The sequence below is a fragment of the Epinephelus moara genome, chromosome 10 (assembly GCF_006386435.1).
Source record: "Epinephelus moara isolate mb chromosome 10, YSFRI_EMoa_1.0, whole genome shotgun sequence".
Classification (NCBI taxonomy): domain Eukaryota; kingdom Metazoa; phylum Chordata; class Actinopteri; order Perciformes; family Serranidae; genus Epinephelus; species Epinephelus moara.
In genome coordinates this window covers 37,392,721-37,409,143 of record NC_065515.1, presented here as the reverse complement: position 1 = coordinate 37,409,143, position 16,423 = coordinate 37,392,721, and the positions used below count along the sequence as shown (strand labels likewise).

Below are 16,423 nucleotides of genomic sequence, written 5' to 3'. Positions count from 1 at the left end.
TCGCAGATGACGGTTCGGGTTCATTCTCTCCTGTTGCGTGGTTAGTGTGGTCAATTCGCAAACTTTATAACTAAAAAAACGTTTCACTACTCTTTGTCGACGAACTACTAACACACTCTGCTGTTTCCTCCTCCTTCTTCCTTCCTTCCACTGTCTTCGTTGGTTTATTTTACACGCGAAACGCGTTCTCTGGCTGGCTGGATTGTCCACTTGGTCTGCCATACATACATGGCGGCGCAAGATGGCGACCTCTCTAAAGCAAGGCCCTTGCTATATATATATATATATATATATATATATATATAAAAGCATAATTATAAGTAAAAAATTTATTTTATAGCGATTATACACTTGTATAAACATATTAATGGGTAGAATATTCAGATTCAGATTCAGATTTGACAATAAACCATGCCAAATATTACACACTTGCCCTTTAAGTATTCACTTTGTTTGGGTAGCAGAAGCTCTAAAAGAGCATGATCATCATGCGACAAAACAACTATCAAATAAAAGTTGTACATGTGACATGTTTTGGTAGCTGGTAAAGGCAGGCCCGGGCAGGTCTCAGGAACATTTCATCACATGGAATATAATTACTGACTGCAGCCAGAAATAAATTAGTAAATAAAATAAAATAATAATAAAAACTGTGCAACTTTCTGAAGTGAAATGACACTATGGATTGAAACATTTTTATCAAATTAAACCTCAGCCACACCAAAATCACTTGCGTCTAAGCAGGTGACAGCTGATGTACAGTGATGTTCCTCTGAAGTTGACCTTTCCTCTACTTCTGAAAAGCTCTCCTCTCAGCCAGACACAGCATCTTTCCCACCGCAACATCCCATGTTGATGCTGCAGGGCAACCATGTCAAAGTTGCAACCGACTCAACATCAACCTCCAAATCTCCTAGATCACCACCGTCTCGCCGCCTGGCTCAGGGCACAACCCAGACTCATACCCCAATTTATTGCTGACATTTACAGGAGGAGGTGGAGAGTCAGGTGGTGCGTGGGGAGATGCTTGTAGTGTGTGTGTGTGTTTGTGTGTGTGTGTGGGCTGGGCTGGGCTGGGCTGGGCGAAAAAAGATTCTAAATGAAACTCTGGGAGGGAATTCTGCAGCATCTGTGTGCGATTACATTACATTATCTTGTCAGAGAAAGAGAATGAGCAAGCGGAGCAGTGGGTTGTGAACAGCAGCATTGGAGCGTTGGAGAAGTACAAGCAAAAACGAAAAGATGGAGGGAGGGATCAAAGGAGGTAAAGATGTAATTGGAGTGCAGTTAATACTGCTGACAACTCAGTTTGAGGCTGTTTGCCTGGTTTGTCATTGCCAGCTTGGAGGCTATGAGGGTGGTGAGGGTGGTGTGTGTGTGTGTGTGTGTGTGTGTGTTCTCCTCCAACAGGAGGATATCTTCATCATGCACAAACATTCAAACTCACTGGATCAGGATTAATTCCCTGGCTAAACCAGCAGAAAATATACTGTACATCTACAAAGAGATACAAGATCCTCTTTAAAAAGCTGTTGTAAAAGATAAAGGAGACTTACTGTCATTTATTGGTTGCATATACTCACAAGGTTGAAATAAATACAAATAAAAAGGAAAATATCTACCTCCTTTTTTAATTTATTAAGCGACTTTATGTCTGCATCAGCACCACAAGCCCTCCTCCTATGACCAGCAGCAATTGGGAGGACCTCGTTTTTGGATATCCATCTTTAGGTTATTTAATGTTCTCGGGATTAAAATGTTAATAAAAATTCTGTGGGATGAGATATATTTCGGTGGCACAGCGGACGTTAATTATGAGATGGGAGGGATCAAATTAAGTATGTGTCTCCATTAGTTACAGCAGGGGCTGACAAAGCTCCCCCGTTTCTGAGAAAAGAACCAGTGAATCAGCCGAAGTTTCATTCGGCCTCTGATGAAGGGCAGGACAATGTGAAGGGCTTAACAGATTGTTCAGAGGAAGAGGACAGCGTAGGGGGATGGAAAGGCGACGGCACGGTCTAACGTTATCGATAAGGGGGTAAAATAAAAAGGTGGTAAAAAAAAGGAGCAAATATGTGGGGTTGGAGAGAAGAGGGCAAGATGAAGAGAATTTGCAGCGAGAAGAACATAAAAGCTGTGGTAGAGAGACGGACCGCTCAGGAGCTTAATTTATTGATGCTTGATTTACAGTCCTGAGCTTCACTGGGGAAACCAGGCAGGAGGTGTGTGTATACAGTATGTGTGTGTGTGTGTGTGTGTGTGTGTGTGTGCGTGCATGCATGCAAGTAACAAAAAGGGTTTTTCCCTAACACAATACACACATACACACAAATCCTTGAAAAAGGGATAACAGTAGCCTGATATTCTGACTGATTTGCCGCTTTGTTGCTAGTCTGTCTCAGTCTGACATTTCTGCTGTGTTAGCTGTTAGTCTAATTTTTCGTCGACCCTGAGGCAGTGTTAGCCAGCATACCTTAGCATGCATAACAGCATACATGTTGTTATTATGCCGATGAGGGAACAGAGCCTGAAGGTGAAGGTGAAGCATCTACGTTCCAACGCTCCCCTATGGTCATGAGCTCTAGGTGGTGATCAAAAGAATGAGTGACTTGACCTTTTAAGACAGGCTGAGGAGTTGGGACACCACTCCTTAATGTAAAAAGGAGTCCGTTGAGGCGGTTCAGGGTCCCTCTGGAGGTATTCCGGGCAGGTACAACAAGGAGGAGGCCCCAGGGCAGACTTAGAACACAGCAGAGGGATTATTTATATCCAGTGTTTTGAGAGGACCTTGGGATCCCCCAGAGAAGCTTAAAGACACGGCTGGGGACAAGGGTGTCTGGGCTACTGTGTTTAACTTACTGCCACTGTAACCCCGACCCAAATAATTACGATATATGAACAGATGGATATTGTTTTAAAAAGACAATTTGCTGGTTAGAAAAACCGATGGATACCTGGTTGCCACCTGAAAAACCAATCAGTTAATCTTTCCAGTAGTTAAATTGGTTACAAAGGCCAACAAACAGTGTGTACTACTAACGTAACTAATTTAATGTTCTTCTGTTATGCCAACAGAGTATTCTGGGGCATTTTATGCATTTATTAGCGAGCCAAAAGAAGAAAGATGAACAGGAATGAGAGGAAGGAGAGAAGCCCCTTTTATACAGCCTATTCAGGATGGGAATGTTGCACCGATAATTCCGCTTCTGTATTAAAGATGCAAACACAGCACTGGGGGTCATTTTTATTCTGCTTTCAAGTCACCAGCAGAGGTAACAAAGCCGATTTAATGATCTGGCAGTGTGTGACGTTTTTATGGTGTGTTATGTTTACCCACCAAAAAGCAGCTTCCCTTTAAAAAGCAGCTAGAAACAGTTAGCAGCTAACTCAAAGAAGAACAGCAACTGAAAATATCCCCAATTTATGTAGAAAATGAGGTCTAGGAGCTCCTTACCCTTCGAGCATTAAGATTAATCGCCATATAACAGAAACGGTGTAAAAAGGCAAAGCCGGTGTAATGTAGGGTCATTGTTAACTTGTCTTTGTATTGTGATATCTCTGTATAAAAAGGGCTAAAGAGAGAAAAGGAACGACATACAACAATGGCCTGTGATCACACTCTAATCTGAGACACTCCTGTTTATAGTGCCTTAAACCCTTGGACACCAAGGCAACCCAGCTACCTAAATTGTCTCTGCCAAAGATAATATACATAATAAAGATGTTAAATATTATGTTTAATTGAGAGTTTTTCAACTGTGACATCAAAATGACTTTGCCATTTAGATCTGCTTGCATGCAAGGTTTCCCCCTGTGGTATCAGCTGAATAAATCATTATTCTCCTTACAATTGAGTTACTTAATGTCTTTTAAGTAGGCCTTGCATACTTAAGCTGTAAAGCAATTTCCATAATACATCTTGTAATCAGCAGCAGATTCATGCAAAGCCAAATACTAGAGTCAAGACTCAGAGTTCAACTGTTTTCACTTTGACTCCCTCTCTCTCTGACTGTGGACATGCCACCTCTGAGCAGCTCATCAACCCATTTATTCTCTGTTGAACAATAAAACTAGTTAAGCATTAGCCACTTTTTAAATACACTTAGCTGTGGGATTTACACCCTGCCTCTTAAGCACTTCGCTGACAGCCAGTCGGTACAGGAGAAAGTGGCAACAGTGCAGATAAACGTGACACTGAGCAAGTGCTGAATAACACATTAACATGATCTACACAAATACCCATCATGCTCAATTGATCCACCAATCCAATCACCTTCAGTGCAGAAAATCTGAAGTTGAGAAGGAGTAAAGGAAGGAAGGGTAATGAGCCGTGTATGGGTCATTATTAGCTCACTTTTTGACCTTTCAACTGTGACCTGAAGTAAGAAAAAGGCTTCTGAACAATATCTCTGGGCTCAGGGCAGAAAAGAGAAAGAGCTTGAAGAACACAAAGAGATGCTTTAAACCTTTCTTCAGAGATATTCACACTTAAGTTATTTTTACATAAAAATAAAGTTTAGCAAGAATTTTTGCCTACTTCAGAACAGCAGGGAGGAGGACAGACATCAAATATTCCTCAAATCTGAAGAATCTTCCCCCAGACATACCTTTCCCATCACCATTTCCTCAATTCACACTTTAAAGTGGTTTTATATACACATTTCCATATTATGCACCGGTGCTAGACAAGCAGGCCCCTTCATGTGCTGATATGCCAGAGACTGCATGATTTTCAATAGGCCCCTGGTCATCATCCATGTTTGAAAAATGTGGTTATAACCTTTATAGACTAGCAAATGTTCTCTAGTTTCTATTGCGAGGTGCACTGCACAACTGTTTTAATACGAGTCATTTTAAAACTGAATGAGAAGGCATAAATCACCAGTCAGAGCAGAAGGCTGAATATCAAATCTACTACGAACTACGAAAACCCATCTCCCCGGCTCTTAATATCTAAAACAAGAGGCCTAGAAACCAAAAACTACAAAAACTATTTTCTAGGGGTGAGCAACATATTGATTATACTTAAACCTCCACGTGCCAAAGTATGAAATCACTTCGCTATATCATAAACTTCATCTCTTAAGGCCATCAACACAAGACTCATTTTGGCATTTCGGTTCTTTTGGTTGTCTCTCCTTAGGCTCTCTCTCTTTCCCAGACACAAAAAGTAAAAAAAGGACTCACAAACATGGTGCGTTATACGCATACCCCCGCCCATACAGACCACTCTTTCCTAGGCGATAGTGTGTTAATAGGCAAGGTGTGTGTTTTCATATCTGCAGGGCTTCAGACCACAACCATTTCATCACATTTTGTAACCATGGGGCACCACTGTGACTTGCAAATATTATTAATATATGAAGTGGAGAGAAGTTAGTTTGTTTCCAGCTCACAGTGAATAAATCTTCACGTTTAACGGTGCTACAGTAACGATTTAACTCTCAGCTAACCACTGAGAGCTATAGATGACTGTTGACCAGAAGCTTCAAGTTCACAGCAAAAATATCAAATCTTCCTTCCCAAAACAAGCTGGATGTTTCAGAATAAAAGCACCAGTGGTTCTGCTTCTATTTATTTCATTTTACTGATACTTTATTTAACTTTATCATAACAATACTTCATCTAACTTTGTTATGACAGTGCTTTATTTAACTTTATTGTAACAATAGTTTATTTTGTAGTTCAGAATTTTAGTAGTCTCCAGTAGTGTAGAGGAGATTTCAAAATATCAAGATAAATACCATGTATTGCTATATAGCCTAAAAATATTGCGATATTATTTCTAGGCCATATCGACCAGCCATTTTTTCCCCAACTGACTTGATTAATTTCTAAAATCTTAATATGATTTCATCAATTTTTCAATGAAGCCTTCCATCAGAAGCCCATGTCTGATAACCAGCGAAGTCCTGGCTTGCTGATTGTTGCTGGAAATATCTTGTGTTGAAAAGTTGTAACAGGAGGCTGATATCAAAGATCTGTCAATCACTCACACCTTCATATGAGCAAACATTTTTCATTGGCCAGTCCAACTGTTACTCAGATGTGTTTAACAAACAGAGGTGTTACTCTGCTGTTGCTGTAGTGAGGCAGAGGACAGTACACAGGCATGTATGGAGAATGGCAGCCAAGTTTGCCAAGCTTCTAATAAACTGGGATTGGCTGCGTTCCCATTTGGTTTTCGGCCACATGGATTGTGAATTGTGGACATATTTCATAGTAAATGTTGGTCCTTCAGACACCTTTTCTGCCGTGACTTTTTTTAAAATGGATGAAACCACTTTTCAGTGAGTTTTTGAGTAAATGAGTTACTTTGCAACACACGATCACACCACAAATAAATTACCATCAAAAAACAACAGAGTTCTCACTAATGTCCTTGCTGTGGTGAATAATTATAAAGAGGCTGCAGAGTATGACAGACCTTTATGATCATGAAATGCACTTATCATGAAGAAAAGGGGGGGAGCATGGCAGGGTCTTTCTTTCTTAATGCAGAACATCTCTGCTGAGAGGCACATTTATTAATCCCGCTGCATTGATCGGACAGCTTCGAGATCTTGCTCACGTCAATCAAACTGAGGCAGGTTAACTCCAGCTGCCACTAATTAAAGGGATATATACTGTAGGCTATGTGAGAAAATTGCCAAAATAAAACAACACTACGGATGTCATTTTCACTATTATTTATTCATGACTGTCACTTCAAGTTTAATATCATCATTATCATCTTTCTATTTCATTTATTTTTCCTCCTTATTTCAGTTTTTCTCGTTTTTTTGGTGATTATCTGTCATTCTCCCCTATTACCCACTGGTTGTATACTCAAACATTCATGTAAGCACTTAGAAATAAATAAAATATGCCAATATAATTTCCAAATAAAACTGGTGATAAGGAAGTGATGGGTAATATGCTGAAGCAGTTCTTAAATAAAAAAGAGCCGCTGCTACTTTATGAGTGTAAATACTGAATGTATGTGTTTTCCTATGCACACAGCAGATAGAGCACAATATGCAAAGTCTAAGTCAAAAGCACTAACAGCCATGTAATTACTTCGCTGAGTCACCAAGCTTAGCTGTCACAGGTTAAAGTACTGCCTCTCCACAATTATTACCACTTGTTCGTGTTTAGTGAGAGACAATTTGGCAAGATGGATGAATTAAATCACTGTTTACTGATATTCAATCATTTGAAGTTTCAGAAATTCCTTGATTAAAAAAGAAAATCAGTATTTTGTCAAAATTTGATTCTTTACATTAAGGTTGGACCATGTCTATGGAATTGACATATGGTGATGTCCACAGCTTTTGTACAAGTATTTCATAACACCAATAATTTATCAAGTAAAAACACAAAGCATTTCATTGTTAAAGCTTTGAATAAAGTCATGATTCTTTTTGCCTTCTTTGTCTTTTTTTTTTTTTTTACATCCCTATATATCAGTTATCTTTGGAAAGTTGGTTAGAAAAAAAAACATTTATCGGTTGTTGTTTTTTTTTATTGATACCAGCTCTAGCAAGTTAAAAGTAATTTAGATGTTTCTAGAGATATCAATTCTGATTTATGGAATTCTGTCATGATACAGTACCCTGATTTGTCAGATATTTATGAACTTCACTTGATCTGCCAAATAACATTTCCAACTAGTCATCATTTTAATTTCTAGATAATGTACTATTTCAAGAATTATGTCAATAACGTAATTACAGTTGATGAAGCTGGGGGCTTTGCCATAGAGTCATATGGCAATCACAGATGCACAACATGTCCTGACACAGGTCAGTTCTGTACAAATCATGGCTCCCAACCAGCCACTTCACTGACCGATGTTATTATTCACTCCAATGATGCATTATTAAATGCTAATATACTGCCTTCTGACCCATGTCTGCACTCCGGATCTAACTACACTGTGCAGCTCATGAAAGAGGTTAAAACAGGACACTAAAGGGTGCACTGAAACCCAGATTAATGAACTTCCGCACCAGATAATTGGTGTTAAAGATGCTTGTTATACAACTGCCCGGTGAACACACAAAGGTCCTGGTCCCAACTGTTCAGCCTTGCAGTCGGAGGAATGGACAAAGCATTTCTATTTTCTCTCTTTTTCCCCACTCCAGCAGCAACACCGCTGTGCTCTTTCAGTCTCCTCAGACACATTTAATCTTCTCATCCCATGCTGCTCAATCTTCCTACAGTCAGTTAACCCAGCAAAGACAGATTAATGAGAAATTAATCCCTTTAATTCACTGTAAAGGTCTCCTCTCCTTTAAACCAGATAAGCCGTTACCAGACTTTGCCAGATAATGATAATAAATTTAATTTATAAGGACCTTTATATTACACAGCATGTTCGTCTCAGTGTGGACTTCGGCTGACAGCGAGAGCAAAGCCAGATAAGATGGCTTTAAGCTGAACGATCTCTCTATCTAAAGCTCCTTCAATCAATATCAAATGGTTTGTATCCCTCCAAAGTAAAAACATGGAACACAAAAGAACACGTCCTGCAATGATATGTCCATCAATTGATTAGTTTGTTGACAGAAAATTAAACTTTTGTGTTAATCAACTCACCTTCTTGGTGATTCATCAAGCAGAAATGCCACACATTGCGCGCTTCGGCTTCAATTTGAGTCATTGTGATTTGAATTATCTACCTTATGCTGATATTTTATAGCCTCAAGGATTAACTGATTCATTCAATAATCGGCAAAAAACAAACAACAAGGCTAATCAATAATGAAAATAACCATGACTGGCAGCCCTACACAGAAAAGGGAACAACTCAAATACACTTGATAAACTAACAAACAAAACTTTTTCAGCAATGCACTATTTCTGCTGGCAAGGGAGTTTCACCAAGTGACGCTTGACTTGTTTTTCCATCTGTGATAAGCTATGGTTCCTCATTTACTTCTGAGATGAGTAATTAATCATTAAAGAACAACATGCAAAACACAAAGTGAGTGCTCGACGAACTACACCAGATCCTATAGCGATGCACGTATTGCTACACTGTAGGTGGCTATTTCCTGCTTTGCCATGTCATTACTTTGTTATCAGCTACTGGCTTACAGGTGACTCATGCACACAATGAACAATGACACCACACATCAACCTGGTTGCCTGGCAACCAGCATGGCTCTAACTGACTGCGCAGAAAGAGAGGGCTGATAGAAATCTTGGAAAAGACCAGACACTGTGGGGAGCATCATTTTACCAAACTTTCTTTCAGAAACTCCACAAAGCATCAAAAGTTACATCAAAGTGAAAACTAGAAACTAGACGAGTTTGTCCTCGCTTCATTGTCCCTGAAGTACTTTGAAAATGGTAAGCAAAGACAGTGCTTAACGCAGCCAAACAGCAAAAAAGTTAAACAAAACATTTGCAGCTACATTAAGCCACTTCCAGATGAGAAGACTGCTGAACTCAATGACTGAATATCTTTTCCGAATCCAAAACTTTAAACCCACGTCATGTTGCCACTCAACAGGTGTGCTGGGGTGTGGAAAGGCCTTCTAAATCTTTCTGTTCAACATCATCAGAAAAACCTGTGTATGGAAAAGAACTGTCATGTTTCCCTGTGTGTAATGTGGTCTACAGTGTCATTGTTTTGTTGTCCCCTGTATATTCGTGGTCATTCAACAGTTAGAGTAGAAGCCTCTGATATGTGCCTTTACCATGCTTTGTCAGCAAACACTTCCCAAGCACTTTCTGGAGCTGCTTCACAGTAAACACATCCAGCAGTTTAGAGAGCAAAAACAATACTGTCTCTTACTAAAGCCTCCCTTTTATTGCTTCAGTCCTACATAAACCAATTGCCATTTTTTAAATGTAAACCAAACTCAAATGAGACCACAGGTTGCAGGAATGCTAGGAAAATGTAATAAATTACACTAATCATGGCGACACCGCAGTAATGTGGAGCAATTTGGATGTCCTTAGTCATAGTCATAATGCCACATTAAAGAGCCAATTTTGGGTGTCAAGTTCAATCCAAAGGGCATTCAAACCATGTATGGTGAGACAGATAATGTATATTATTTGTTTTTTGACCTTTTACCAAAACAATCACAACATACCTGATAAGGCATGACGAATGACATCATAAAAATATTAACAGTGGTTTCAATATGTTTCAGATTAGTACGAGTATGAGTCAGATTCTGAGTCAGAATTTTTAAAAAATAAATTAGTCAGAATTTTGTGAAAGATGTAAACATGTATTAATCAGCATAAAAACTGACAGATGTAAAATAGCCTCTGCTCTATCAATGTTCATTTGCATGCACAAGATTGTGATGTACATTAAGGTTTTATCTCTCTCAACATCCAGTTAAGGTTGCTTTGGCCTACTTGCTACCCAAGTAAAACAAATGCCTTCAGCACTACTTGAGTATTCCCATGCTTTCCAGTACGATCTCTCTACCAAGCTGGATACCTGTGGTTTCCCTCCATTGTGTTGTCAAGCTAGTGTCAGACCATTTTCACACTGGAGGAGCCAAACCAAAGCCTGTTTTCCTGCCAACAACAACAGCTGCCATGGCAGCACACTGGGAGGTCCACTTTATAGGAGCGGGTCACTTCTCTGAAAAGGGCAATAAGAACATTTTGCACCTTATGCTCAACTGTGTCGCACACATGTATCTGAGAGTGGGTGTCCTGCTGGAATTATCTTCAACTATTAACTTCAACAACACGCAGATACAGACTGGACTCCAGCTGCCACTGGCGTTGTCACTAGCCTATGGTTAATGTAATAGAAAATGGCAGTTATTTGAAATGATGTGTAAGAAAAACTGAAATGATGGCTGCATTCACTTCCTATAAGCCTTATCTTAATGTTATGTTTTGCTGCAAGTTTTGCTCTCAAATTCCTTTGAAAATATTAGGTGATAAAATGCAAACATGTGTGCCCATGTTGCCTGTGTAGCCCCGTGCGTGGTGTTTTGAAGGTATCATCGATTAATCTCAGCACACCTACCAGTTCATCACCATAATCCTCAAACACCTCTACACCACTGGCACAACCTATATGAGGTTGCTAAGCCAAGTGCTGCCTGACTGACAGACACACTGATTAAGATTAAGTCTACTTTCTGGAGCTGAAAAAGCTGTAAATCTTAGATTTACACAGCAGAAAGGGGGAGAGGGAGGGGGGGGTGGGGGGATCACACTCCAATGCATTGCTTCAAAGAGAACTTGATGGAGCACATGGGAGACCAAACCTCCCGCCAGGCAGGCCAAGCCCAAGACTGTACAAAGTCTGAACGTTTAGACTCCAAGGTGCTTTTATTACTGGCATTCATACCGTCTATGTCTAAATGACTTAGTGACTCCATCAGTGTCACATCACTGTCTGCCTCAGTCTGATGTCTTGTGCCATTCTCTGGGGCTTCAGTTGGAAAGATCAGCTAGTACTCCAACCACTACTCAAAGCATCAACTAGTGCATTAAGCATACAATAATGTCGCCTATATACTTTACAATTTAACTTTTACTACCAGGATTGGTTGGCAAAATACCCCCAAAGTGACCATTACACTTTTACAGTTATGGTGCCCTCTGCAATTCGGCATCATAATTAAAAACCAACCCACACATACTTCATTAATGTTTCAATTCAAATAATTTAGGTTTATATCACCACAGTCTTCCATCAACATTAGCTTCACCAGAGTGGACAGCAAACCAATTCAAAAAGTTGACGCTTTGCTGATATAAGTTGCTGCTAAGTCACTCATACATATGCCGAATACAGCAGAAGACCTCAGTCAATCTTACGACACTTTATGTCGTTTTCTACCACATATGCTTATTGACTGAGAAGCGAAGATGTGAAAACTTGCGAGATTTGAAATGGAGTTTTGTCAACATTCAACTCACCCGTATTCTTCGCATCGCAGCCACGATCTCAACTCGACTGCTCGGCCGCGTCACATCCAGACTGCCGATGTACTGTTGTCAGGGGGTAAAAACGTGACAGGTACAACACATTAATGAAACAATAAGTTGGTATTCACTGGGTTTTTATTTAGTGAAACAGTTCAAGTGTCCAGTGAAGGTAATAATTAACTCTGCGCAACTGGAATCTCTCAACTAGCTAACAACTTAATTAACGTAATTTACGAGCTAGCCTAATCTCTCAGGACTGGATTTTGGTCCCAAAAGAGTTGTCTGGCGTTACTAACTTAAACAGTTTGACAATATAGTTACATAATGCAGTGTTTGGTTGTTTAGACAGGTTGACTAACGAATACAACACTCGAAAACATGAGTTACATGTCACATTTTTCTACACTTTAGCCACAGTTGCTTGTTAATTTACCTTTGCCTCGAAGTTGATCCCATGCTGGAATGCTTCCTCGTTGTGCAACGGGATCCTCAAATCATGCCCATCATCAACGAGGTTGTACTTGGTCTTAGCAGGCATTTTCAAAGTGTTCACTATTCCACACTACGACAGGAACCGATACAATACCAACAATAACGAACCGGGCCGGTTTAACAGGAGGTAATCCAAGAGAAAAAAGAATATCAAATCCGATTAGTTCATGTTCTCCATCGCAGCGAACCGTCCCGGCGTTTCACCGCTGCTCACACCGCACTCAACAGCGGCCAAGTGTAGGCAACTACTTCACCGGCGCTCCGCTGCTCTGCTAATGTTCACCGGAACAGCTTTACAAACACATGCAGGCCAGCACAAACAGCGACATGCGCGGGGACAGATGTGTTTTCCTGACTTTTCCTGTGGTGAGTGTGGAAGTTGGTTGGGTCCTGCCTCCTGCCCTGGACTCTCCCCCTCGCACGGAGGGAGGGTGTGATTGGAGGAGTTCGGGGATCCCACCTGTTTCCATTGGAACAGAGGCGCACCGTGGCTCTCTGGAGGAGGGGCTGACAGGCTGGTACCTGCCCCCTCTCTTCCCTCCTGTGCTACACACACACACACACACACTGCACACACTCATGGGAATAACCTGACTGTAGCTCAGGCAAACAAAGGAGTGGCATAGCCTCTACTGTCTGGTCACATTTCTGTTCTGTAAACTTTGGCTATTTGTATTTATTTTTTTATTGTCAAATTAATGAATTAATTTTCAAAGGTTTTTTTTGAAGTGCAAAATTTGCACTAGGAAAATAAATTACTACCTGTTGGCTAATGTCAGAAAACATTAACCTGTAAGAAAATGATCAAAGACAGTAACTGGAAGATGAGATGGTAATTTACACCCTGGGGATTGATCTGGAATTCAAATCTGTTCTGATGAGAATAATAAATGTTACCATGGCTTTACAGATGGGGTTGATGTGTAGTAAACACAAACCTCTGCCTCCGAATAAAATAAAAAGAGCAAGGCTGCCAACTAGTGGCCATGTCTGCTCCAGAGCCATCATGAAAGATGAAAATGTAAGAATAAGAAGTTATGTGATTTCTTTCTTTCAATTTCTTTTTTCTCATACACATTTACAATATATCAGCTGCATTGTTCAATAAAAGGCTTACATTTTTTTATGAACAATTAATGACTCATGACAAATTGAAATACAAAGACAAAACCTACCACATTGCAAAAAAAGTCATACATTTGTTAAGGTAATTTAAAGCTGAAATATTGTCTCCCAATTTTCTGATCCTGTAATCTATACATAAATCCCTTAATATAAACCTAAAGTCCCTTAAATCTCTCAATTTAGTTACTTGTGTTTCCTTTTTCTGCACCATTAGTGGACAGGCTGATCACACATGTAATGACAGACTGAGAAACAACATCCAAAGCTTAACTTTGGGCTTTCCCAGGATTAAATAGTTTTCTAACCATGATCTCAGTACAAAATGTTTAAGCTAAAAATCAAGGGCTACTATTCATTACTGTATGTAAAGTAAGATAGAAAAATCTATACAGCAGTTCCCAGTTGTTAAAACACATATGCTTACTGTACCTGCAGATGGTTAAACACACTTCTCCTCTATTCATCTATGTGGTTTTTGTGTAACATCAAAATGAGACTTAAAAAGACACTGATTCATAATTGCATCAGGGCTCAGAACATATTCAAGATGATGAACAATGCTTCACAATGTGGTCTAAAATATTAAAAACACTGTCAGCCTAAACACAATCTGGTCAAAACACACAGCTGATGTAGCCAGCGTAGGACATGTACAGTGATAATATGCTAATTAATATGTGTTGTTGATAATATAAGAAAAGGCCCTTCACACTGAGCATCCTCCACACATTCTGCTCAAGCATCTGGAATCAAAACATCTCCGGTGCGAGATATGTTTCATAAAGCACAGTGATATGTGGTCAGTAGCCACAGCAAAGCTGCGTTCATGTTTAATGCAGTCGTCAAGTTCTATAATGCACAGACCATCTGTGTCACCCTGGGAGTAAAGATGCTGTGCTCCCCTAAAGGTGGTCCCAGGCGGGGAGGAAAGGGGAAGTGGGGCAGCAGTAATTCACATTCTCAACACCTCTTTGGAAATATATGAAGTGCTGCTGCTGATGGAGCCCCGAGGGCTGATATGGGAGCAGGATGATGTTGAATTTTATTTACTCTGGATGCTGTGGGTTCAAAATCTTGATCTGGCTATCAATTTTTGCCCTCCGTCTTGAACATTAATGAATGAAAATGTAAACATCATCATCCTTCATCAAAGTGATCTCATTTACAGACTGTGTTAATTTTATGAGAGCTGCGTAGGTGATGCATCTTTGAATAAAGTGATTAGAAACAATATGAGACACATCTCCAAGCTTCAAATGACTAAGCCTCAGGTTTTCAGGGACATGTGCACATTAAGGCCCTCACAGCAGTCATACTATTGCCTCTTTTCAATCTCTATGCAGTATTTTGAAGATATCTCCACAAAGGCAGCTGTATTACACTGTTTTTCTTTAAAAGTCCTTGAGGTCAGGACACCTTGCCCTCATGACACCAAAACAGCAAAATGGCAGACACGAACAGCTGCTGTCCCTGCATGAGGAATTATTGCTGAATACAAACAGTTCCCCTCTCGAGGACTCCATGTGCTCTTAAGGCTCTTTAGAAAGGATAGAGAGCAACTTAATCCCTGCCAGGTCTTCAAATACATGTTGATCTGTTGATTAGGGCTTTGGCTTTTAAAGCATATGCTCCCTTCATGAAGTAGGCACAAAAAAACATCATAGTTCCACTTAAAAGCCAAAAAGCAACATGTTAGGATTTCACACCCACGCAGAAAAAAACACAGCTGCAGTACAGGAGCCTCTTTCTGTAGAGAACTGACAGTATGGGTGAGCCTTTCCACAAAAGACCTCAGCCTGCTGGTGTTTCATGGACTCTAGGAGGACTTTATTTATACAATGCCAGTAATCCTACATAAGACACAGTGCACGTTACATGTATTAGACAAGTCAGATTTAATGATGTGTTTGCCTTCAGGTCAGGATATGCTCAAATAGTACCTGTCTGAGGCCTAAAATTAGGAACCTGTTAAGAGTGTACACCACCTCTTATTCACTTCATGTTTGGATATGCTCCAGCCTCTCAGAACAAATGGTTTAGAAAATTAATGGTTGGCTGTAGTGTTAAAGCTAATGTTCACAGGTGTCCGTATTTACAAGGGGCATTATCCCAAAATTTGTAATAGCATCCGCAAACACTCAAATTTGGTATGGCAGGCGTAAAATGCATTATTTGCTACCATTTAAAGAGGCAACAGATAGGATTTTTTTTTTTTTAGCTTGGCGCCACCTAGCATCAGTGGTGTTGTGTTGCACTGTCTCAACGACAAAATTGACCGTGGGGATCAGAGATAATCAATAAAATGTAGGCTGTAAAGCCACCAGTCTACCTCTATGTATATGTAGAATGAGAAGGTGTGTGGACGCTATACTAAATAAATGAGTAAAGAGACCGAGCAACAAACAGTATCAGTACAAACAACTCACAGTAAATTATACCAATATGTACAGTATCAGTACAAACAACAGTAGACACAGTGGAATTATACCAATATGCATGTAAACAGTCCCGATTCTAGAATAAACAGTACCGTATGGAAACGATGTGGCTGGTTGGAGCTCAAACTGAATGGGAAACAAAGTCCAGTGTTCACTTAGTTGGGCGTAACTTAGCTGGGCGATGTCCGTCGATAGCTGCCTCCATGAGAAGAGAACAGAAGGAAGGGAGGGGGGTATCACTGTCCGAGGGCTGCAGTAGAATGGCAACGAGGATGTCAGCCGACCAACACTCGCTAGCCGGTCCCTGGTTGCAGCGATTTGCGATGCTGGCCAGCTAGGAGTTAACTAGCAGCCAGTACAGTACAGTACACTCTCCTCTCTCATCTAGCTAACATTTAGCCGTGTTACTTACTGATCCATTAGAAAGAAAGCTAGCTGGACATCGGTTTTGAAGCCTCTTTGGTCAC

At 40.2% G+C, this 16,423-nt stretch overlaps 1 protein-coding gene across 1 annotated transcript in view; it reads right to left on the bottom strand.

Moving 5' to 3' along the window:
* LOC126396276 (carboxyl-terminal PDZ ligand of neuronal nitric oxide synthase protein-like) overlaps positions 1-12,775 on the bottom strand; it is a 262,435-nt gene extending 249,660 nt beyond the window's left edge. Inside the window, exons 1-2 of the mRNA XM_050054220.1 lie at positions 12,335-12,775; positions 11,893-11,964 (exon numbers count right to left, since the gene is read on the bottom strand). Coding sequence (XP_049910177.1) covers positions 11,893-11,964; positions 12,335-12,439 — 177 coding nt within the window. The 5' untranslated portion in view covers positions 12,440-12,775. The remainder of the gene's footprint in view (positions 1-11,892; positions 11,965-12,334) is intronic.
* Between the last annotated feature and the right edge of the window lie 3,648 nt (positions 12,776-16,423).